This window comes from Berghia stephanieae, chromosome 3, assembly GCF_034508935.2.
Source record: "Berghia stephanieae isolate SIO BIC M18660-M18661 chromosome 3, UCSD_Bste_1.3, whole genome shotgun sequence".
Lineage (NCBI taxonomy): Eukaryota > Metazoa > Mollusca > Gastropoda > Nudibranchia > Aeolidiidae > Berghia > Berghia stephanieae.
The window spans coordinates 64,936,038-64,960,590 of record NC_088362.1 but is presented as its reverse complement, the minus strand read 5'-3'; the positions used below and the strand labels follow the sequence as shown (position 1 = coordinate 64,960,590).

At 36.1% G+C, this 24,553-nt stretch overlaps 1 protein-coding gene across 1 annotated transcript in view; it reads left to right on the top strand.

Annotated features, from left to right (window-relative positions):
* LOC144968208 (E3 ubiquitin-protein ligase listerin-like) overlaps positions 1–22,850 on the top strand; it is a 57,410-nt gene extending 34,560 nt beyond the window's left edge. The window contains exons 17-31 of the mRNA XM_078906328.1: positions 968–1,086; positions 2,454–2,591; positions 3,922–4,070; positions 4,733–4,868; positions 5,754–5,889; positions 6,165–6,402; positions 7,254–7,494; positions 10,892–10,969; positions 11,519–11,705; positions 13,183–13,315; positions 14,207–14,336; positions 17,100–17,187; positions 18,322–18,516; positions 19,681–19,848; positions 22,227–22,850. Of these exons, the coding sequence (XP_078762454.1) occupies positions 968–1,086; positions 2,454–2,591; positions 3,922–4,070; positions 4,733–4,868; positions 5,754–5,889; positions 6,165–6,402; positions 7,254–7,494; positions 10,892–10,969; positions 11,519–11,705; positions 13,183–13,315; positions 14,207–14,336; positions 17,100–17,187; positions 18,322–18,516; positions 19,681–19,848; positions 22,227–22,286 (2,196 nt within the window). The 3' untranslated portion in view covers positions 22,287–22,850. The remainder of the gene's footprint in view (positions 1–967; positions 1,087–2,453; positions 2,592–3,921; positions 4,071–4,732; positions 4,869–5,753; positions 5,890–6,164; positions 6,403–7,253; positions 7,495–10,891; positions 10,970–11,518; positions 11,706–13,182; positions 13,316–14,206; positions 14,337–17,099; positions 17,188–18,321; positions 18,517–19,680; positions 19,849–22,226) is intronic.
* The last annotated feature ends 1,703 nt before the right edge of the window (positions 22,851–24,553 follow it).

Sequence of the window (24,553 nt, the reverse complement as noted above, 5' to 3'; positions counted from 1 at the left end):
AAAAGAGTAACAAAGACCTGAGTGACATCATCTTCGAACTATCTATACACCACACACACACACACACACACGCACACACATAAACATACACGCAATGAGAACACACTACTACTACATAACAACACTGATCACCGCTAAATCAACACAACGGAAGTAAGGACTCTACTGGACAGATAGAGTTGAGGGTGTGGCCATGAGTGTGTTAGTGTCTTCGGTAAATTTTTTATGATATCTGTTTGACTTAACGAACTTTCAAACTGACTTTAAATTATAAAAGGAAATCAAGTTATCTGTTTATCTATCTGTAAAAAATACATTTCTATTTTTCAAATCTTTCAGTAGAGTTGTGCGCCGTATCAATTTTTTTATTGACTCAAATAAGCACAATGTTCTCCACAATGCTATATTTTTTAAAGAAAGGATAATCTTTGCCATCTGATATGCCGCATATTTTTCTCTGTAACATCTTATTACAGACCTGCCATTGGTTTTGGTAAAACTGGAATCATTTGATTTTGTAAAGGTCAAATCCCACTGCCCATGGTTCAGGTTTTTAAGTCCAAATTTCCAAAGTCTCAATCTTTAAAAACCAAATTTTGCACAAGATTTTTTCCATTTTTGATTATGGATTTGATATCGTATCTGTCCAATATTTTGCTAATAAGCAATAATCTAGATTTTTGCAATCTCCAATAATTCATTTTGATATTTTATTGTAAACTTTTGTGACTACTATTTGTAACAGAATAAAAATTGTGCGAATTGTGAACTGTCAGCACTGATATGTCAAACATGGACGATTTTGTTGACCTGCCCAATGTGGAAGGCAACTACATGTATCAGGAAAAAACGTGAGCAAGAGATTTTATAAAATATGAATTGCTTTATGCTTGTTTTAAAACTGCTATCTATGTCTTTAAGAATCACTGGTAAAATAGGTGAAACATGCTAGTCATTGCTTTTCCAGGTTCAAGTTCAAAAAGACATTTTGAACATTGCTGAAGATTTGCAGAAGGAAATTGCTGATTTTGTGTCGCGCATGACAGGGAGGCAAATCCAGGCATTGGTTGAAGTTGCTATAAAATGGTAAGGACCTCAAAAATTACAATGGCTATTTGGATAATAAAAACTTTTGTTGTGAGTAGATGAACACATCACATATAATTAAATGGATATTAATTTGCATGAACAGGACCTAGACATCCACTTTATTAATGTCATGAGTACTATTAAATGTACCATATGCTTAGAACTTTGAACTTTGAATCTAAAGAGTGTGCTTATATGTTCCACATGACAATAGAGAATAAAAATGTTGCAGCGGCGATGGGGGTTCGAACCCACGACCTTACTGGTACGACAACTTTGCCTGAGGGAACGTGGATATCTCATATGCTCATACGGTAAAGTCTCCCCAGCCAGGCGGAATTGTTGTACCAGTAAGGTCGCGGGTTCCAATCCCCATCGCTACCGCAAAATTTTTACTCTCTATTGTCTTCTGGCACTTTCCTACTCACTTCGTTTCTTGTTGTTATCAACATAAGTGCCTGCTCCACTCACATTTCTGAATTATATGTTCCAGAACTGTCAACAGACACTAGTCTATGACCTTGACCCTATATGTTAAAATACAAACAGATGATAACACGGCATCTGGCAGTGCTGTTGTGCACCATATGGCACAATTTAATGCAGTCACTGTTGATGGGTCATATTTATGACACACTACTCTATGTGGCATCCTTTGATGCATGCATACATTGTTGATGGGTCCTATTTATGACACACTACTCTATGTGGCATCCTTTGATGCATGCATACATTGTTGATGGGTCACATTTATGACACACTACTATGTGGCATACTTTGATGCATACATACATTGTTGATGGGTCACATTTATGACACACTACTCTATGTGGCATCCTTTGATGCATGCATACATTGTTGATGGGTCATATTTATGACACACTACTCTATGTGGCATACTTTGATGCATACATACATTGTTGATGGGTCACATTTATGACACACTACTATGTGGATACTTTGATGCATACATACATTGTTGATGGGTCACATTTATGACACACTACTATGTGGCATACTTTGATGCATACATACTTTGCTGATGGGTCACATTCTGAACTGATGTGTTTATGCATCTGTAAGGTGATCTGATTATTTCCTCGAGATATGGTAGAGTGCTCAACAAATGCAATGCATTATTATTATTATTATCATTATTATTATTATTATTAATATTATTATTATTATTATTATTATTATTATTATTATTATTATTATTATTATTATTATTATTATTATTATTATTATTATTATTATTATTATTATTATTATTATTATTATTATTAAGTGTTGCAGTTGACTTGGGATAATAATGTGCTATATTGAAACCCAAATTTAATTTTAAAATGAATTATTCAATTCAGTTGTGAAGCGTCCTCCCTGACTGTTGCTTCGGGACTAGAGAAGTGTTTAGTTGATTTACTCCAATCAGGAAAAGAACTTCATTCTAAGAGATCCATCAACAATGGGGCACAGCTGCTGCAGACTAGATTCATTCATCGGTAAGAAATGGGACACCCTAATTTAACTTGCATGTTGTTAAGTGGAAAATATATGAGTAATTCAAGACTAAAGTGTACCAGAGAAAATGTGTAGAACATGAAGAAAATAAGTGCAACTTGTTTATATTGAAACAGTGCAAAACAAACATTCCACCAATCACCTTTTTCGAGGGACAGAAAAAGAAGACAAAAAAGTTTGGCTGTTTTTAATGATAAGATTTATACGCTTCTATTCTCTCTCTCTCTCTCTCTCTCTCTCTCTCTCTCTCTCTCTCTCTCTCTCTCTCTCTCTCTCTCTCTCTCTCTTCTCTCTCTCTCTCTCTCTCTCTCTCTCTCTCTCTCTCTCTCTCTCTCTCTCTCTCTCTCTCTCTCTCTCTCTCTCTCTCTCTCTCTCTCTCTCTCTCTCTCTCTCTCTCTCTCTCTCGCTGATTGATGTCTGATTGGAAGTGTTGTTTGCTTCTCCATTCCAAGGGGTTTCTACAATACGACAAAGAGTGAGAGGAAGACATAAAGTACATGATATTCATGTACACATGATATTGGACAAACGAGATAGTGTGTTGTCCCTGATGATTGGAACTTTTAAATAATCCTATTCTTTAACTCACTGGATCTTGTATGTAGGATATTGCAAAAATTGGCTTTTTAAATTTTATTTGTCTCAATGTCATGAGGAAGAAAATAAAAAGCACAAATAAAACTAAATAACAAGTAATGTAAAATTGTTACTGTAAGAACCAACAAAATGAAAAGAGAAAACAAAAAATGTTAACTAGTTTTTTATTAGTAAGTGACAAATTAAAGCCCATATAATGTTATTTTATCAACACCTTGAGATATGAGTGTTAATGCAGTTTCCTTCTTCTTCTTCTTCTTCTTCTTCTTCTTCTTCTTCTTCTTCTTCTTCTTCTTCTTCTTCTTCTTCTTCTTCTTCTTCTTCTTCTTCTTCTTCTTCTTCTTCTACTTCGTCTACTACTCCTCCTCCATCATCCCAATGACAAGCACTGTGCTATGTTGTACACACTCAGAATGGCCACAACTTGGTGCTGTTATTGTCGTGTGGTATGGCACCTAGATTCTGACCCATAGGACCCATTCTAGTCTGGCTTTGGGTGACACCAAGTTAAGTCCTAGGAGAAGGCACTTTAAGACTTTACTCATAATCTCTCACTGTGCGCAGGTGTAGAATGTCAAAGAGAACAAAAAAACAATAACAAACAAACCTTTAAGAGCGCCTTACATATTCGAAATTGGTGCTGATTATAGTTGACACCAACCAGTCATTGATCTATTTTTAAAAAAAAATTTTTCTTTCCAATTCCTGATTCAGATGCATCCTCAACAAGGAGGAAGCTGTCAGTATTGAGTCTACTTTGTTAGACAAAGCAGTGTGGACCGGCAGAGATATCGTTCAGGCTTATACATCCGTCTGTTCTTCCATTCTGGAGTCAGAGACCATTTGCTTATTGAAAGTTGCAGGTCAGAATTAAACACAAAACTTTTTGTGCTCCAAATCCTTGTACAGCCAACATCAAATACAATTTTCTCCAGCCTACCGGGAATTTTTATGAAATATTTTCATTAAAACTGTTTTTTTGTTGTCTGAAGAAGGGGTTCGAATAGGAACTATTTTATGTTATTTTTTTAAAAGCGGGTATACTAGATGTTCTTCAATGGCTTTTAGACAAATACATACCTGCCATCCCACCTGCTTTTGGTGGAATCATTTCCTATTTTCACTTTTCCTTTTCCACTATTTCACCATTGTCTCTTAAATTCCAATTTTCATAAATGATAATAATGATAAAAAGAAAAATGGGGGATTAAAAAGGTGAATTTTTTGTTAATGATTGCAAAAAGGGAGATAAGTAGGAAAATTAGTTGCACTTCTTTCCCCCTTCCCCATTCCATTACTTAACACATGTGATGTGTAGTTTTTCCAGTTGTGCCTGAATACTGTCTTTATGAGTTTGGGGGCAAAGTGGTGGTAATTTTGATATAGAATTATCCATTGTTAAAAGACTCCTATCTTTTGTCTCAAATTCCTATTTTCTGATGTTCTGATTCCACTTTTGGAATATGAAGGGTTGGCAGGTCTACTAATATCATACAAGAATAAAATGTCTTGTTTTCCCTTACAGAATGTTTGTTTCACTTTATCCATCTCCTGTCATACTGTAAACATGTGACCTATGAGGACAGGAAATCTTTTTTCAACCTGACACTAAACATAACAAAATCATTGAGAGAAAAGGATGTACATCTTTTGACAGGGAGGTAAGAAATCCTGATTGATTGCTATGTAGTCACCTTTTGTTCAGTCATTTAACATTGATTTGGTCCAGTATGGGGTTGGGATAGCACAGCTGTATCTCATTTTCTTTCTTTTTACTGGCGCTGATATGACTTCTGTGTGTTGCAAGCACCGTAAAACCTTTAAAATACAAACAAACAATAAGGTACTCGCTCCACATACAAAGGGAATGGAATCAATTATGGCTGCAATAAAGATTTCTATCTGGCCCATCTGTCCAGTATTTGGGTAACTTGTTTGTTAGATATGAAAGAAAATACTATCCCAAGGGTAGCAAGCAATGGCTATTGTCTGGTTAACGCTATAGAAATTGGTACAATGCAAGCCGCTTTATTGGAACAACACCATTACACAGGGATCGTTCCAATTAAGTGGTGTTCGTATTAACTAATTCAGTGCATAGTCTCCATAATTGGAACAACCTTTTACAACTATACCACGCATATTCTATAATAGTAGCTATGTATCATATATTAAAATATCCCCTTAATAATGATAAAGTAGCTATATATAATATAAAGTAATAGAGGACTATATTCCATTCGTTTCTCTTAAATGTGTCTTATGAAATTAACAAGTTTTAGCATAACATGCCTTGAATGACAGATGTAAGAGAAAGAGTTACACTATCTTATAACCAGAAATTGATATATGTAGCATTATCAACTAAGTGTGAATTGTCCAGAGGAAATAAAACTATTATTTTATTATTATCATCATCATCATCATCATCATCATCAATATTATTATTATTATTATTATTATTATTATTATTATTATTATTATTATTATTATTATTATTATTATTATTATTATTATTATTATTATTACTATTCATATTGTTTCAGTGATGCTAAAGACTGGTCTAACACAGACCAATTGATGTACAACACGTGTGTTGCCAGGGCGATGACTGTAACCCATGTCTATGGGATGGATGAATATTGGGAGTTTACTCTTTGTACTATGGTCGAATGGATTCAGGTCAGTTGTTTCTCTCATGGCTTGATTTGAATCGACCTCTTCTTTATGTTACTGTTGTGGTCTTGTGGTATGGCACTAGGCCTCTGTAATGTCGATCATCATCATCATCATCATCATCATCATCATCATCATCATTATTATTATTATTATTATTATTATTATTATTATTGTCATTTTTGTTGTTGTTGTTAGTATTAGTACTGTTTTGTTGCTGTTACTACGGTTACTGTTTCTCTTGTTTTTGCTTATTACTTTTCATTTGTTTGTAATTTTAGTTTCTATCTGAAGTAGAAGTCACCAGTGTCTCCAGTCTGGAGCTGCACGCGTTGATGGCCTCAACCTACCACTTAGCCCATTTTGCAGCATTCACGTTTGCCACAGCCCACATCATCGATAAGGAAGTGCCCGATTCTCTTCCCTCTATGTCCGTGAGCCAGAAGACCAAAACAGAGTGGGAGGAGTTCTTTTCTGAAGGAGTTTTCCAGCCAACTCTCACTAGATTTGTTTCCATTGGTTAGTATGTGCTTGTTTATTGTCATATGTCCCGCTATCCTCCTCTCATTCTGTTGTTTTGGTTTTTTTTGCTTGTTTTTCTTTTTAAAAAGTTTTGCAAGTGCATTAAGATAATCAGACCCATACCTGCCTACTTTTACGGATCGTCCGTAATTGTTAAGGAACTTAGGTAACAATTTCGGACATATGGAGATGGAAGAAATATTAAGGATATTGATTTCACAGCAATTTGGGCATAGTGTTAGTGAGAGAAAAAAAACCCCATTATTTTTTTCTTTTAAGTTCTCACAGTTATCCAAGAAAGAAAAATAAATGTTCACTTAAAGTTATAAAGGCTACTGCTCAGTTCACGCCTATGATAGCTTAGTCGATTGCCAGCTCGTAATGGTGGAGGTCAACAACATTTATTTAACGTATGCAGTATTTTTTTTTCTTTTCTTTTAAAAAAAATGTTTTTGTTTGTTTGTTGTTGTTGTTGTTGATGTTGTTGTTAATTGGTGAGTATTACTTAACTTGTACCATTTATTACTGATGAGTTTTGTATTGGCTACTGATTTTGAAATGTTCAAGTAGACAGGTATGCAGACCAGTTTGTTTTAGTATGGCGACAGCAACAACAAAATAGATGTTGTTTATCCAACAGATTTTTTTCTTTTGGACCATTTTTATTGTATAAATATGTTATATATAATCCATAGTTCATATTTTTCAACATTTAAAATCAATGTTCAATTTTTTGTGTACCTTATCTTGATGGTGAATAAAGATCTGTTGTATATAATTTATCATTTACTTTATATTTTTTGCTCCAAAAAATTTGAATTAACACTTTGTTGATTTTTTTTATCTAGCTTCGGAATCTTTGAAATGTAGCCCATCAAGGTCGTGGAATTCTGTGATAAATAATGTAGCATCTGCTGTCAGCCTGTGTCCACCAAATTTCATCCTCAACCATGATCTTCCTGCCCGACTAACTTTCACCGACAACTCAGGGATACCTGACAACCTGAAAACTGTTTTGAATCACCTGTGTCCACTGCTGAATTCTGGTCTATGGAAAGTTCAGGTTGCTGCCTTCAATCTTCTCAGCAGGTTAGCTATGTATTATTGTCATTGTTGTAAATATAGCTGCTTTAGGCTTGAAAAAGTGAAAAATGATTATGAAGAAGAAAAAAAAGTATTTTATTAACAGAGGTGACTAGCGTGGATATTCGGGGTTGATATGGATACAGCTTTTGCAAAGTCTGGAAAGATGGGCTACCACTCAAACTCGAAGACTGTAAAATTTCCCATAATATGTTCAATTGGATAGAGAGCTCCTTACACACTAGAAAGAGCAAGATAGAAATACAAGGAATCCAAAGCAGACAAGCATCACTTAAAACAGGGAGTACCGCAAAGGGGTGTCTTGTCTCCAACTCTGTTTCTGACTTTTATCAATGACATATTGAATGTATTGTGCAGAGAAGTTAAAATGTCCATGTATACAGATGGTCTGACACTACTAAGCTCAGCGCAAAATTTTGAAGCAGCAAGAGAACGATTGCAGATAACTTTGAACAATTAAGATCACAGGACTCAAATGCGGTTCATAAATATCAATGGCCAAAAAAACAATTTATACAAATCTTTAGTTTGTCTACCAAAAAGGAAAGCATCAGTTTCCAAGTTGGAGACATCCCTTGCAAACAATCAGGCACCTAAATATTTAGGGGTGCTCTGTAATACTCTGCATGCATAGGAAAATCAGATAAATGAAAGTCAGAAAAAGGGACTAAAACGCCCCAAAATCATGAACAAGCTCTCCATTACTAAATGGGGGATAAACATTAATATCTTGAAGGAGACATTTCAAGATCATGTTCGACCATCACTGGAATATGGAATAGCAGCCTGGGGTACATGCACAAACACCCAGATGGAAAAACTAAATTAGGTCCAAAACCAAAACCTGAGATGTATAACTGGAGGAATCCGATCAACCCCAATCATACAAATGGAAACACTGAGTTGTTTTGAATCTTTGTCAGAAAGAAAGAACCAAACAATTCTGGGACAATTTATAAAGATAAAAGCATATCCAAAACAACAACTCCATGAACGCTCCAAAAATAAGTCAAAACAAAGACTAAAGGGATCAAATTTCATCGAAACAGACAGAAAAATTGAATGCACTTCTAGCATAAAGGATATGCATATTGACGTGAAACAGCCTTTCAACATTCCCCCTTGGTGGAGGCACAACCAGCTGTCATCAATTATATAAAAGGAATCCTCAGCAAGACATCGCAAAACCTCAAACAAAATTTCAAATTAGTCACAGAAATTACCCAGAAAATAATGGATTAGAATAGAATATACACTGATGGTACGGCACTGCAGGCAAATCTGGAGGAGCTGGAATGTACATTAAATGGCCTAATGGAGATCACAAGAAAAGTACAGGGCAACAGGAGCTCACTGTACGAGCTATAAAGCTGAAGCATTGGCAAAGAAATAAAGTTAATCATGGAATCCGACACCTCCATCAATGGCAAAATAGTCTTCCTAACTGATGCCAAACAAGTATTAGACTCTTTAAACAACCCAGTGCAAACAGAAATTAATAATTTAAGTGCAGAGCTAATGGAACTAAATCAAGGACCAAAGAAATGAGACTTAAATAGATTCCTGATCACTGGGGCATCATATAAAATGAAATGACAGATATTTTGGCCAAAAAAGGATCTCAGCAAACACAAGATAAAAATGTTTATGAAGATAGCGAAATCAAGTTTATCATCAAGTCCCATGCAAAAGCCAACTGGTACAAGACGCACCTAGGCTTCAATAAAAGTGACCCAATTAAACTATTTAAATAGAAAAGACCAAATCACAATCGTTAGACTGCAATCAGGACACAATCTCCTGAAACACCACATGCACAAGATTTTCAAAATAGGAGAAATAGGCATGTGTAATTATGTTGAAGGAGGAGAAGACACCCACCATATACTCCAGACCTGTCCAAAGTATGCAACAGCATGAGAGGATTTTTTACCTGGTACCACACCTCTGCAGACCAAACTGTATGGGCCCTGAAAGATCTGAGGAAGACAATGGTGTTCTTCACCATCTAGACAGTCAAACATGAAGACAATATGAAGGGGAACGACGAAGAAAAAGAAGATCTTTGTTTCTTTGAGGAGAAATACTATGGTTTCTTGATGAGAATTGAATTTTGTTTCTTTTAGTGGCTAAAACTAAAATTTCATATTTCTGATGTTTTCAACTTTAAATTCATTTTTCATTGTGTGGTTGATCCAGACATAATGCCATTTTGAGAGGTTTGGTGACATTTTGACAAAATGTTAAATTAAAGGTATTAATCTATCCACATGGCAGTGATGGTATTAATCTATCCACATGGCAGTGATGGTATTAATCAATCCACATTATTTTGATGGGATTAATCAATCTACATTCTATTGATGGTATTAATCAATTCACATTACAGTGATGGCATTGATAAATCCACATTACGTTGATGGTATTAATCAATTCACATGGTATTGATGGTATTAATCAATCCACATTACATTGATGGTATTAATCAATTCACATTATTTTGATGGGATTAATCAATCTACATTCATTGATGGTATTAATCAATCCACATTATTTTGATGGGATTAATCAATCTACATTCTATTGATGGTATTAATCAATTCACATTACAGTGATGGCATTGATAAATCCACATTACGTTGATGGTATTAATCAATTCACATGGTATTGATGGTATTAATCAATCCACATTACATTGATGGTATTAATCAATTCACATTACAATGATGGTATTAATCAATCTACATTACATTGATGGTATTAACGAATCCATATTACATCCATGGTGTTAATCAATCCACATGGCATTGATGGTATTAATCAATCCACATAACAGTCATGGTATCAATCAATCCACATAACAGTTATTGTATCATCAATCCACATGGCAGTCATGGTATTAATCAATCCAAATGGCATTGATGGTATTAATAAATCCACATGACATTGATGGTATTAATCAATCCACATGACAGTCATGGTATCAATCAATCCACATGACAGTCATGGTATTAACGAATCCTCATTACAGTGATGGTGTTAATCAATTCACATTACATTGATGGTATTAATCAATCCACATGGCATTGATGGTATTATTCAATTTCCAATTACAAAAAAAAGCCTTTTTAAAATGAGTATCTGACCAGTAACAAGTTGTCCTTGTTGGAATAACATAGATTATAATAGCATTGTGTCTTGTCTGACATTGGAAATTGTTACGGAAGACCTGTACCCCTTATAAAGGCTTTGAGCATGTTGAAAAGCTATTGCCCTTTTTGTATATTATGCTCAAGGTTTTATTTGATTTTTATGTTTGTTTGTTTTTGTTTTTTTTAGATCCTTTGAAATAAGTATTCTACAACCTCTGTTTTATTCTCAGTGTAATGGAAGATGTTTCAAAGTCAGAGGCGGCATCCGCAGAAGGAAATAAAAGCGATTCACAAGAGGAGGAAACAATGTGAGACATTTTCAATCACCCGTTAAATCTGAAATGATTTCAAAGTTAGTCTGTTCATGAAAGTTACATTTTATTTATAGCCCCATAGCTCTGTTGGTAGAGCACTTGTTTCACCCGCAAAGGGACAGAGATCGTTCGGGTAAAGTCGAGATTCTTTTCTGCCTCTCCCCTCTCCCCCCTCTGTCCACCCGGCAGTGATTGGTTAGTTGAGTCTGTTAAATCCAATGGAAAGTAGTTGCGATTGACTATCATCTTAAATAATTTCTATTGTCCGTTTTACACCACGGAATTTGGGATAGACTCTGGCTCCATGGGCCTAATGGCTATGTGTGACTTCTTTTTTCTTCTTTTTTTTTTAACTTATTCATTGGAAGATTACTTCTGTATTCAACACATACATTGTTTTTAGAATACATCCAGAATTTTATCTTAAAATTCACTTTTTAATATCCGATTCAGCCCGACATAACATAAGAATTTGATTTGAAGTTGATCACATTTTTACAATGAAAAATCATTCATGACCTATACTAAAACTTATCAATCCAGGTCCCCGCCAGAGGCGTTGTCTGTGACTATTGAGGCAAATGCTGCCTGCCTGGACACCTTTTTGATGACAGAGGATATAGAGGACGATGTGGACTTGGACATTGGATCACAGGAACATTCACTGGCTTTGGGATATTTGCTGGCCTGGAGGTTACAGCTTAGGCTATTCAAGTGTGCTTCTAATGAGGTCTGTCTCTTCTAACGAGGTCTGTCTCTTCTAATGAGGTCTGTCTCTTCTAATGAGGTCTGTCTCTTCTAATGAGCTTTGTCTCTTCTAATGAGGTCTGTCTCTTATGTCTCTTCTAATGAGGTCTGTCTCCTCTAATGAGATCTGTCTCTTCTAATGAGGTCTGTCTCTTCTAATGAGGTCTGTCTCTTCTAATGAGGTCTGTCTCTTCTAATGAGGTTTGTCTCTTCTAATGAGCTCTGTGTCTTCTAATGAGGTCTGTCTCTTATGTCTCTTCTAATGAGGTCTGTCTCCTCTAATGAGATCTGTCTCTTCTAATGAGGTCTGTCTCTTCTAATGAGGTCTGTCTCTTCTAATAAGGTTTGTCTCTTCTAATGAGCTCTGTCTCTTCTAATAAGGTTTGTCTCTTCTAATGAGGTCTGTCTCTTCTAATGAGCTCTGTGTCTTCTAATGAGGTCTGTCTCTTCTAATGAGGTCTGGCTCTTCTAATGAGATCTGTTTCTTATGTCTCTTCTAATTAGGTCTGTCTCTTATGTCTCTTCCAGCGAGGTTGTCTCTTATGTCTCTTCTAATGGGGTCTGTCTCTCTAGTCTCTTCTAATGGGGTCTGTCACTTATTTCTTTTCTAATGAGGTCTGACTCTTCTAATGAGGTCTGTCTCTTCTAATGATTTCTGTCTCTTATATCTCTTCTAATGAGGTCTTCTTCTATGCTTACAGAGCAACAAAGAACGTTGGTCTGCTTGTAAATATCGAATATTTTTGTTTAGATATTCATACTAGAAATAAAACATCTATGGAGGAAACAATATAAAATTGTTGGACTGATCGATTTAATTGTATTTGAAGACAGAGACAAATGCAATATTATATTATCTTTAGTTTTCACATTCAAAAATACAGTATTTTAACTGAACAAGAAAAGAGAAGAACACCCCCCCCCCCCAATCCAAATAACAAAAAAAAATAAAAAAACAACAACAACAACAAAAAACAAATATTAGACAAGATAAAACAAAGTAAAAAGACTGGAGAATCCTTAATATGTCTGTTTTTAAAGCTGAGTGATCATTTAAAAAAAAAATTGAATCAATATTAATGTCCAGGCTTTTCAGTGGTTGATTTCATTTTTAATGATCGAACCCAAGGTCTTTATACCACAAGACCGCATAGCCGCATAACCACATGATTCCTGTAAAGCGGTATCACAATTTTATTCTGACAGAGACAATGCTGTTCCAAGCAAGGTACTCATTTTACATCTGAGTAAAATGAGAGAATGTGAGTAAAGAGTCTGTTCTGAGGACTCAGTGACACACAGGGACTTGAACCCAGGCCCTACCCATCCGGAGGCTAGTGTCATCCCACAAGACCACAAATCTGCACATGGAACTTTATCTTTCTGATATAAGATTTAGAAATGAATATTGATACATTGGGCCAATTGTTTTTACTTGATTCAAACCTTTTTTTTTTCAGCTACGTGCCCAATATGCCCAATTTTTCAAGATCCAACACTATGTGAGCCATCTGTGTGACCATCTATTCCGCTTGATGCCTTCACATCCATCCCCGTCCACACTGGAATTTAAACTGTCTTTTGATGGGACAGGTAAACAGCCCTGAATTTGGGTTTTATAGTTTAAATAGTTTTAACTTTGTTCCTTTACCTCCCTCTCTCTATCTCCATCTATGTCTCCCTCTTCTTTCTCTCTCTCTTTCTCTCTTTCTCTCTCTCTCTCTCTCTCTCTCTCTCTCTCTCTCTCTCTCTCTCTCTCTCTCTCACACACACATACACTGTTCATATAAATTAGACAAGAAGTATGTACATTTGTTTCATATGGTATGAAACACATGCTGTTTCATATGGTGTGAGACATGTGTCATTTTCTATGGTGTGAGACATGTGCTGTTTCCTGTGGTGTGAGATATGTGCTGTTTTCTAAGGTGTGAGACATGTGCTGTTTTCTATGGTGTGAGACATGTATCATTTCCTATGGTTTGAGAGATGTGCTGTTTCCTATGGTCTGAGATATGTGCTGTTTTCTAAGGTGTGAGATATGTGTTGTTTTCTATGGTGTGAGACATGTGCTGTTTCCTCTGGTGTGAGACATGTGTCATTTCCTATGGTGTGAGACTGCTGTTTCCTATGGTTTGACTTATTTGAATACAATACAGAGTGGAAAGAAAACGTGACTCTCATAATTTAGTGGCGGTCTTCGTAATTCATCAGTTGTTCTTTTTATCAGAAGTTCTTTTTCATCAGTAGTTTTTTTCGTCAGTTGTTCTTTGTAGTGAAAGTAAGAAAAAAAATCCAAAGACTAATAGGTAAATATATGATTTCCATCGATTTTAACTGTGTTCTTTTTATTTGTATCTGCATATATTTTGCTGGTTTGTTGATTTAAAAGAAATCACGATCTGATCAACATTACCATGGTAGCCTTTTCTATAAAAAAATCTTTTAGTTTATTCATTTTTCCCGTTTATTGTTTCCTTCCAGATAAGATGAGCCCATCCGTCCTGGGTAGCCTTGCCATAAGTGTGTACAGCCAATGTTTGGAAGTCCTTCCAGCCCTTGTCAGAACCTGGTGGGTGGACCAGAACACCAAATCATCCAAATTCGTCAACAAGTAAGTGGTTTGGATGAGTTTGGTTGAAAGTTAGAACGTATACTCTTATAAATTTATTTATTATATATATATTTTTTTTTTTTTTGTGCTACCTTTTTTTTCTAAATATCAAAAAACGGAAATACAAAAGAATCAAACAAACAAAAAAGAAAACAGAACAAAATCACACAAACTTTTTAAGTATCATTTCCCTAAACGGATGTAACAATGGCTCATATACTCCCCCCAGCAGAACACACACTCTCAAGGGACAGCCTTCCATCAGACATCACAACACTACCTAAGTTGCCATCACTAAAAAGCATGATGGGATCCATCTCTTCTACAAGCAGGGATAGGCTCCGATCGGACATCTCGTCAACAGATTAAAAAAAAATTAACTGGCAAACGTTGATTTTAAATTGTAGAGTGTGAAGGGTAAAGTCCCAGAGAGGGTGTACAAGTATAAGCAGGCCGCTTGGGACAGCCTGACCAAGAATATAATTGAATTCAGGGATGGATTCTTGGTGAAATACCAAGACCTACCAGTAGAAGAAACTTGGCTTTCACTCCGAGACATCTTGTTCCAGATTATGGACAAACACATACCAACTAAACTGACATCATCAAAGTATAATCTCTCAGACAGTCAAGGAAAAAGCTGAAGCTATTTACTAAGGCCAAATGTACAGGAAGTCATCAAAACTGGGAGAAATACCAGCAAATCAAGAGAGAGCTACAGAAGAACCTATGCAAGGCACAATGGGATGAGATACTGTGGAAGGCGTCGAAGAAAACAACAATCATCCATTCTTGAAATATGTGAAAGCAAGACGACAGGACAGCATCTGGTTGCTCCAATCAAAGATGAAGATGACCTACATTTTTTTAGCATAACCAAGGCTGAACATTTGAAGAAGCATTTCTGCTCAGATTCCACGAAAGAGGACAACTCGTCTGGACAGGAACTAAATGGCCTACTAGTCCCTAACATTGGACTATTCAACATTACAACATTACAGCATCAAACTGCTGCAAGGTCTTAATGAGAATAAAGCTAGTGGACTAGATGGCATACCCAACCATATCCTCAAACACCTAGCTCATGAATTTGGCCCAGTCCTAACGGCAATCTTCAGGCAGTCCCTGGAAACAGGAGACTTCCCATCAGACTGGTGGAATGCTATTATTTATCCCATATTCAGTGTCAAACACCATACCTGTTTTTGAGACCCAGCTTGTAATCACCTTCCCGGATCTACTGCACCACTTCGACCAAAAGTAACAAGTAAATTTGGCGATGTTAGACTTTAGACATGGTCCCACATAAATGTTTAAAGCTCTACCATCTAGGCATCAGAGGTCAGGTCAACACATGGATCACTAACTTCTTGATAAAAAAAACACCAGAGAGTTGTGGTTGATGGAGAGCCATCAGGGACATCCACTGTCAACTCGGGAGTGTTGGGACCCATCATGTTTCTCTGCTTATCAACAACCTGCCAAATATGCCAAAGAGCTATTTATGTTCGCAGATGAGAGTTGCATACACCAAACACATCTGCTCAGAACTAGCTCAGCTTGCAGCATGACCTACTGGTATTGGAGGAGTGGACTGAGAAATGGGGCACTCACATGTATACCTTAGACAATCATGTCCTACAAGAAGTTGACAGTAACCCATATCTAGGTTACCAGCTTAGCAGCGATCTGAAGCCAGGAAAGCATATGAACATTATAACATCAAAAGCCAGTCGAACATTGGGATTCCTGAGGTGGAATCTCAGGAAACGCCTGATGGATTTGCAGTCAGCAGCATACAAGAGTCTGGTACATTCAGTGCTAGAATATGCAGCATCAGCATGGGATCCATATCTGGCAAAGGACTAGCACCAACTGGAAGAGGACTCGATTCATGATAAAGGACTATTGGCAAACGAGCAGTGTTATAGAGATGCTGAACCACCTGGGATGGAGCGAGCTTTCCAGACAAAGAAGAGAAGCAAGACTTATCCTGTTATTCAAGACTGTCAAGGGCCTGGTCACAGTGGAATTTAACAGCTTGTTATAAACACAAGTCTCACAAAGAAAACTAACAGTTGCAACTTAAAGATTTTACCAGCAAAACAAACCAAAACACTAATTTCTAGTTCATAAGTTTAAGGACTGGAATCATCTGGATGACAGTGCGTTCACATGTAAAACTGTGGACGTCTTCAACTCACACATATGCAAAGACTAGCCACATGCAGGCACTAGTACTTCACAGATGCAGATACAGATAACCAAATATCCATGTCATAGGGTATAAGTCACAAGGTAGGTGTCTTAAATATTTGTCATTCTCTATTGCCAGAGGCATTATTCAAATCTAAGTTATTTTTTCTCTTCTTTTGTGATATTTGTTGTGTTTGCTAATATTTTAATCTTTCAATTCTTTCTCTTCTTCTTGTATACTTTCACTAGTTCAGACAGCTTGAAAAGTTTGTACAGCTCTGTTGTCCTTCTGGGTGCTCACACCATTTAGGCTGACATGTTTAGCTCCACCCTTTCATTCCTGCTTTGCAAATTTTTATATATTTTACATATATTTTTTAGCTCAAATAAAGCTAAATTGAATATTTATTTTGTAAACATTCAATTTAGCTTTATTTGTGCTAAAAAAAAACTAAAAACATAATATATTTTTCATGCGTTTAATTAGTTTTGCTCCACGTTTTGCAAGTATCATGTTCCTAAACATTTCATTACATTTTTCTAACATTGGAACACTTTTGTTTTCAGATTTACTACGGAATACATTAGTAGCTCTCTGTGTGTCCAGCAACTGACATCCTCTGACATGACTTCAGCCTCCATTGAAGACATGACAGTAAGAAATTCAATTTTTAATATTTGTGTTCCTTCCCTTCCTAAAGTATTGTGCTACAAGTTTCTTTGCCTTCCTACAGTAATGTGCTGCAAGTTCCTTTGCCTTCCAACAATATTGTGCTGCAAATTCCTTTACCTTCCTACAGTATTGCGCTGCAAGTTCATTTGCCTTCCAGCAGTATTGTGCTGCAAGTTCCTTTGCCTTCTAACAGTATTGTGCTGCATGTTCCTTTGCCTTCGTACAGTATTGTGCTGCAAGTTCCCTTGTCTTCCACCAATATTGTGCTTCAAGGATTAATGCTGAAAATTTAATTAATTAGATGTGGGGGTCCCGATAGCTCAGTTGGTCGAGCACGCGCTTCACACACAAAGGGACCAAAATCGATCCCGGGTGCAGTCAAGATTTTTTCTGAACCTCCTGTCCACCCAGCAGTGAATGGGTAGATTTGGAAGAAAGTACATTGCGATAGACTAGCATCCTATCCATAGGATAGCAAGCAATTGATATTATCCGTTTCAAGGTATAGAAACCGGGATAAACTCCTGGCTCCATGGGACCAATGGTTCTGAAGGACTACTTTCCACTTTCTTTTAGATAGGATATCACAAAGTACCCCAGCCAGATTTAACATATATACTAAATGTGCTCAAAGCGCTCTACAAAGAGTCCCTGGCCAACAGCACCACTTAACATGTAGGATGCAACATGATGCCTGTTCGGCGGTAATACATTTTTTCGGACAGTGACAATACTGTTAACGGCCAGGTACTCATTTTACACCTGAGTACAGTAAGAGAATATGAGTAAAGAGCCTTTTCCAAGGACTCAACTATGCGTCGAGCGAGGCTCAAGTCCAGGACCTTCCGAAAGCGAGTGTCATACCACAAGACCACATAGCTGTTTAGGAATTTAAAATTGGAACAGATTTATGCTATATTTTTAAAGGGGGGGAAAAATAAAAACTCTAATGAAAACAGTTCTATATCAGTAGATATATTTACTTTGGTGATTAACCATAATTTGTTCTTTTAAATGTCTGGATCATAAATCGTTTAAATGATGATATAATTGTATTATAAAAGCACATTTAAGAGATTCAAACAACTTTTTTAAAACTGTGAATTTCTATGACAGATCCGGCCAAGGCCAGCGGCCAAGGAAGTTTTGGCCATTTATGAGATGGCTGAGGTGACAGTGAGTATGACCATCAAACTACCGGAGAATTACCCCCTTGGCAAGATGGAGGTTTCCTGTGACAAAAGGGTTGGGGTCAACCAGGCACAGTGGGACAGATGGATGTTACAGCTCAACATCTTCTTGCAACACCAGGTCTGTTTTGCTGTCTTTTAAAATTTTCTGTAGGGACACTAAGATTTCTCAGCTTTAGAAAGTTGTGATAAGATGGTGGTTGTTATAATTCATTGGTAGTCATTGCAATTCATTGCTTCTCGTTGTAATTCGATGGTGGTCTTTGTAATTCATTAGTGGTCTTTGTAATTCATTGGTGGTCGTTATAATTCATTAGTGGTCGTTTTAATTTCTTAGTGGTCTTTGTAATTCATTGGTGGTCTTGTAATTCATTGGTGGTCTTTGTAATTCATTGATTGACTTAAATTTGGTAAGATTTTCTGGATTAAAATTTGGTCAAATTTTAGGGACTAAAATTATTTGGTCAGATATTATGGACTATATATAATATGGTTTGATTTTATGGGCTAAAATTTAGTCAGATTTTATGGAGTAAAAAGTGATCAGATATTATGGACTTAAATTTGGTCAGATTTTTTTTCCTTATCATTTTTTCCCTTAATTTTAAATTCTAATTAACGGATTATTATGGATTTTATTTTTGGTTTTATCTTAAAAAGATTATTTTCTTTTGTATTAAGTGATTATCAGGAACTAACTTTTATTTTAGCTTACATTTACCGTGGAGACTCATGAAAGAAGGAATGAAAAGGGTTTTGTTCACAAATAATCTTTTCAATTGAATTATATGTAGAAAATGTTTATTGTAGTCTTAATTTTGTAACAACTAATCCTATTATAAACTGTTAACAATGGTTTTAGCTGTAAATGGTTGATTAGTATTTAATAATGTAACAATGGTTTTAATTGTAAATGGTTGGTATGTATTTATTTGTGTAACAACCAAGCCTGATATAAACTACAATGTTTTAACTGTAAATGGTTGGTTGGTATTTAATAATGTAAAAACGAAGCCTATTAAAACTGTTAACATTGGTTTTAGCTGTAAATAGTTGGTATTTATTTATTTGTGTAACAACCAATCCTGCTATAAACTGTTAGCAATGGTTTTAGCTGTAGATGTTTGTGTTTAATTGTTTAACATGACAACTTATCTTGCTATAAACTGTTAACAATGGTTTTTAACTGTAAATAGTTGGTATGTATTTAATGAGCTAATATTTGATTTGAGTTAGATTTATATGTGATCATTGAATGTTTTTGTCGTTTTCTAATGTTTGACAGAATGGCAGCATAGTGGAGGGTTTGAAACTGTGGAAACGAAACATAGACAAAAAATTTGAAGGAATCGATGACTGTATGATTTGCTTCTCTGTCATCCATGGCACGACTTTCCAGTTACCTCGACTCACCTGTAGAACTTGCAAGAAAAAATTCCATTCTTCTTGTTTGGTGAGTTGGTAACAATTTCATAGGGGGGGGGGGGAGTTTGTAACAATTTCATAGAGGGGGAGGGGGAGTCAGAGACGATTTTGTAAGGGGGGAGTTGGCAAAACTTTCATAGGGGGATGGGAGGGTTGGTAACAATTTCAATTTGGAAGGTGGGAGGGGGAGAAACATTTTCAATGGGGGTCGGGAGAAGAGGTTTAAAAAAAATTACTTCATTATTTTTATTTTGACATACATATTGAGAACAGGCCCGTAAATTCACAGGCAATTGCTTGACATCAGATAATCCATTATTCTCTATCACTGGCCACATATTGGACAAAATTAACCCATTGCCGCCCAAATTGCCCGTAATCGCCCGCTCAAAAAACATCTCAAACAGTCCAAATCGCCCGATATCACCCACCAGGTACCCAGCATCTTTGAACCCGTAAACTAAAAACGTGTGTAGAACCACTTCTTTTTCTTTAGCAAACGAAAGTAGAGAAAGAGTGAAAGTGAAACTAGAAATTTCCCGATCGTTTTTATCTCAATTCGTTTGTCTGCTGTGATTTTTTGAAGTTTGTCGACCAAATCGGTTGTGGTAACATCCTTTTTTTTTTCTCCCTGGAATGGCGTTTGAATTCCTCAATTCTCGGGCGTGATCAACGTTTTTTAATGGATAGTGATGATAATAGTGCTCATTCAGACACTGAATCAGACATTGAGGTTGAGTTGGATGCGTATTTTCATGACATTGACAATGGATTTCATGTGTTTTAATAATATTACATATTTTTCAACTTTAACATTTTTTTTCAAAGCAAAATATGAATCAATAGTCCAAAACAATACATCAAATTAAAGGCCATTCATTCTTCTTTCCAAAACAGCTTTTATTTTGTTTCTAGCATGCCTCACATTCTTGCAATTAATTTTTTAATGAAGTGTACTATGACATTTGGAAGAGTTATCTCCCCTCGCATGGTCTGTGAGAGACATTTTTTCAGATTATGCCCGGGCAGCAATGGGTTAATTCGAAGATTGGCCCCTTCATGAAAACGAAAATGTATAAGCCTAAATTAAAAATCACAGGAAACGTGAAACTGGATGATTATAGCAGAGCATTACAAAACTGTAGAGTATGACTATATTTACATCATGTACCTCTCTCTCTCTCTCTCTCTCTCTCTCTCTCTCTCTCTCTCTCTCTGTTTCTCTTCATTCATTAAGTGTCCAGTGAGCACCCGTCATGGAGATTCCCATCTTCTTGGTCATTGTCTCTACCTGTCCAATTGGTGGCTGTGTCTCTCACTTCCATCAACACGCCTGTGGTTCTCTGCCTGTCGTGTGCACAAGTTGTCCAACACACATTCGAAACCCCTCTTATTGTATGTCAGTACAAACATTTTGACTCAATTTGCTATATTTCTTTGTAATGGGTTCCCACAAACGATTTCCGACATCTTTCTTTGTAATTTACAAATGTTTGTCTAAACATTGCAGGCAAAGTTTTTCAGCTATTTTTAAAATGTAAAAGCGAATATTTAATTCGAAACCGAAATGGCGGTCTTTGTTATTTATTTATTTTGTTGTTGTCATTTTGCTGACTTCCCTCTGAATTCTTTTAACTTTATTTTATTTTTTATTTTCAAAAAAAAAAGCTCATTCTCTTTAAGACAAAGAAGAAATACAAGAACAAAATAAACAATACTGAAACATGCCCGAAATATTTGTCGATTGCAGAGTGACTTTAATTCAATAGAAAGCAAAGTCAAAAATAAATTTGGCTGGAAATTAAAGACAAAAATGGAGACTTTCTGCCCGATTAAGTTTTGCTGGGACAGCTTACTGTCTATTGTGCAAAGCCAGATTGAATTACGGTACAAATGGGCTGCCTTTTTAAAAGTATATTATTAGTTATTTGATTGATACACCGACCAGGATGTCTATGTCATGCCATTATCAATGTCTGTTGAATTCATGGACGGTTACAAGAAAGTTTCAGACAATTTTGAAAAAGATGATTTACAGGCCTGTGTAAAGGATTAACAATACAAACTTGTAGAGTACAATATGCTGTAATTACCATGGACAACCGAAGATTGTGTTACTCTTGTGTATATTCTCTTTTCAAGCACCAATTTTTTAATATAGATCATCTCAAGTTGTAACCGTTAATTTTCTTAAATTTTTAACATTTACCTTTTTTGTCTAAAATTCTCAGATCACCGAAATCTTGTAAATTGTCATTGAACATGTTAGGTGGACACGATATAGTTTGTTATTTATTTATTTATTTATTTATTTTAAACCAAAACATAGCAAGTCCCTTTTTATCAATTCTTTGTAGTTTGTGTTTCCCTGCCTTTCATCATGTTTTTATGTCATCTCTATTCCAGTACAAATGGTTCTACACCAGCCAGAAGTCGTCATGTCCACTCTGCAGGAACTTGTTTTAATTACTTTAGTCCATACAAGTTTTTATCCTCTTACTCTTAATCATACTTTTTGTCTGTACTATACAATTTTTGAACTTGTATTGGTTTTTGGCATCGAGTTCTTGGCTATAGCACAACTCAAGGAGTCTTTTATCAAGAACGAGTGATGAAAACCAATGATTTTAACTTTTTTTTTAATGTTTGTTTGTAAGGAAAATATATACAAAATGTGTTATATAGCATGGGAGATACCAAAATAAAGAACCAAACTTGAGGTGCTCTCACCAAATTATGTTCTTACGACAGAAATTTGAAGTTTTCGTATAATGAAAGACATGCGTAATGCACTCAGTTTACAGACTGAAGCCGTGTTTTGCCTGTCCCATGTATTTGGAAATGTTGCCTTTGGATTGATCATGGAATGTCAGTACATAATATTGTGTTTTAAATAAACGCTTGTGATTCTAATGGTTATAAAAGCTTATTTAATCTATACGCAAGTTGAATTTAGTGTATGTCTGTTACGATATGACTGTTTGTTTAGGAAAGAAGGAATCATTAATTAATAAATGGGATGGATTTTAGTAGTTTTGATTGTTATTTTCTTCATTTTTAAAATGTCTTTTTTTTATAGGATTAGATAGGGAAACATGGAAGATAAGAATAGGTTGATGGCAGCTTGAGATGGAGAAAGAGTCATAAATAAAATGAAATTAAAACTGCCAACAGAAGACTAAAATTCACAGGAATGTTTTGAGCTTTAACTTTTTCTGCAACAAATTAACCGATTACTATTGTTTTTGTTTTCTATTGTTTTTTTCTTGTGCTGTAAGGGGTTTTGAGCGCGATTTGTTCATTTTGCTTGGGTTATTGTAGTCAAATACATTGTCGAGAATGCAGTTCACAGATTCTAGTAGGTTACCAACTCCTTCTTAGGTAAGAAAGTCGATAACTTGGTTGGAGGATCATTTGATCCTATCTCACTCCTCTCTCTCCCCTCTCTCTCTCCCCTCCTCTCTCCTCTCTCTCTCTCCCTCTCTCCCCCTCTCTCTCTCTCCCTATCTCCTCTCTCTCTCTCCCTCTCTCTCAGGTGTAAAATAAACACCTGGCTGATAAACATCATTGTTTCTGTCAAAAAGAAATATAAACCCTGGGAGTCGTCATGTCTTGTCGAACATTTTCACCGTCCCTTTAGGATTGGAACTGGTGATAAAGAAATGTTCACCGTCCCTTTATTGGACGGGTGAAAAGAAATCTCACCATCCCTTAGGATGGAACCATGATAGAATGTTCACCATCCTTAGGATGGAATGGATAAGAAATGTCACATCCCTTTAGGATTGGAACCATGTCTAAGAAATTTCACCATCCCTTTAGGATTGGAACCAGTGATAAAGAAATGTTCACCGTCCCTTTAGGATTGGAACTGGTGATAAAGAAATGTTCACCGTCCCTTTAGGATTGGAACTGGGATAAAGAAATGTTCACCGTCCCTTTAGGATTGGAACCAGTGATAAAGAAATTTCACCATCCCTTTAGGATTGGAACCAGTGATAAAGAAATGTTCACCGTCCCTTTAGGATTGGAACTGGTGATAAAGAAATGTTCACCGTCCCTTTAGGAATGGAACTGGGGATAAAGAAATGTTCACAGTCCCTTTAGGATTGGAACTGGGGATAAAGAAATGTTCACCGTCCCTTTAGGATTGGAACTGGGGATAAAGAAATGTTCACCGTCCCTTTAGGATTGGAACCAGTGATAAAGAAATGTTCACCGTCCCTTTAGGATTGGAACTGGGGATAAGAAATGTTCACAGTCCCTTTCGGCTTGGAACCAGTGATAAAGAAGCTGCCTGAAGTCTGGGATTGTAAAAATACAACTGGAAAGGCATAGGATGGAAACGATACAAACTGTTACATGTTACATGTTGCTGTTGGTTATGGACCCTTTGTAAAGTGCTTTGATCACGTCTAGTGGATATTGCACTATATAAAAGCTAAGGTTTTGGGGGTATTAAAAAAATTTTGTCCTTTGTATTTTTTCCCTCCAAAACCTGTCCTTTTTTTTTTTATTTCTACAGCCCAGTATAAAATACATTGTACGATATTGTATGTGTGTGTGTGTGGGGGGGGGGGGGGGGGGGGGGGGGACAATAATTGCATCTTTATCTGTATGTTGGCATGGAGTGTCCAGTTAGCTCAGTTTTATAGCACTTGCTTCACATGCAAAGGGACTGAAAATTGATCCCAGGTGAAGTGACCACCTAGCAGTAATTGGGTAGCTGATCT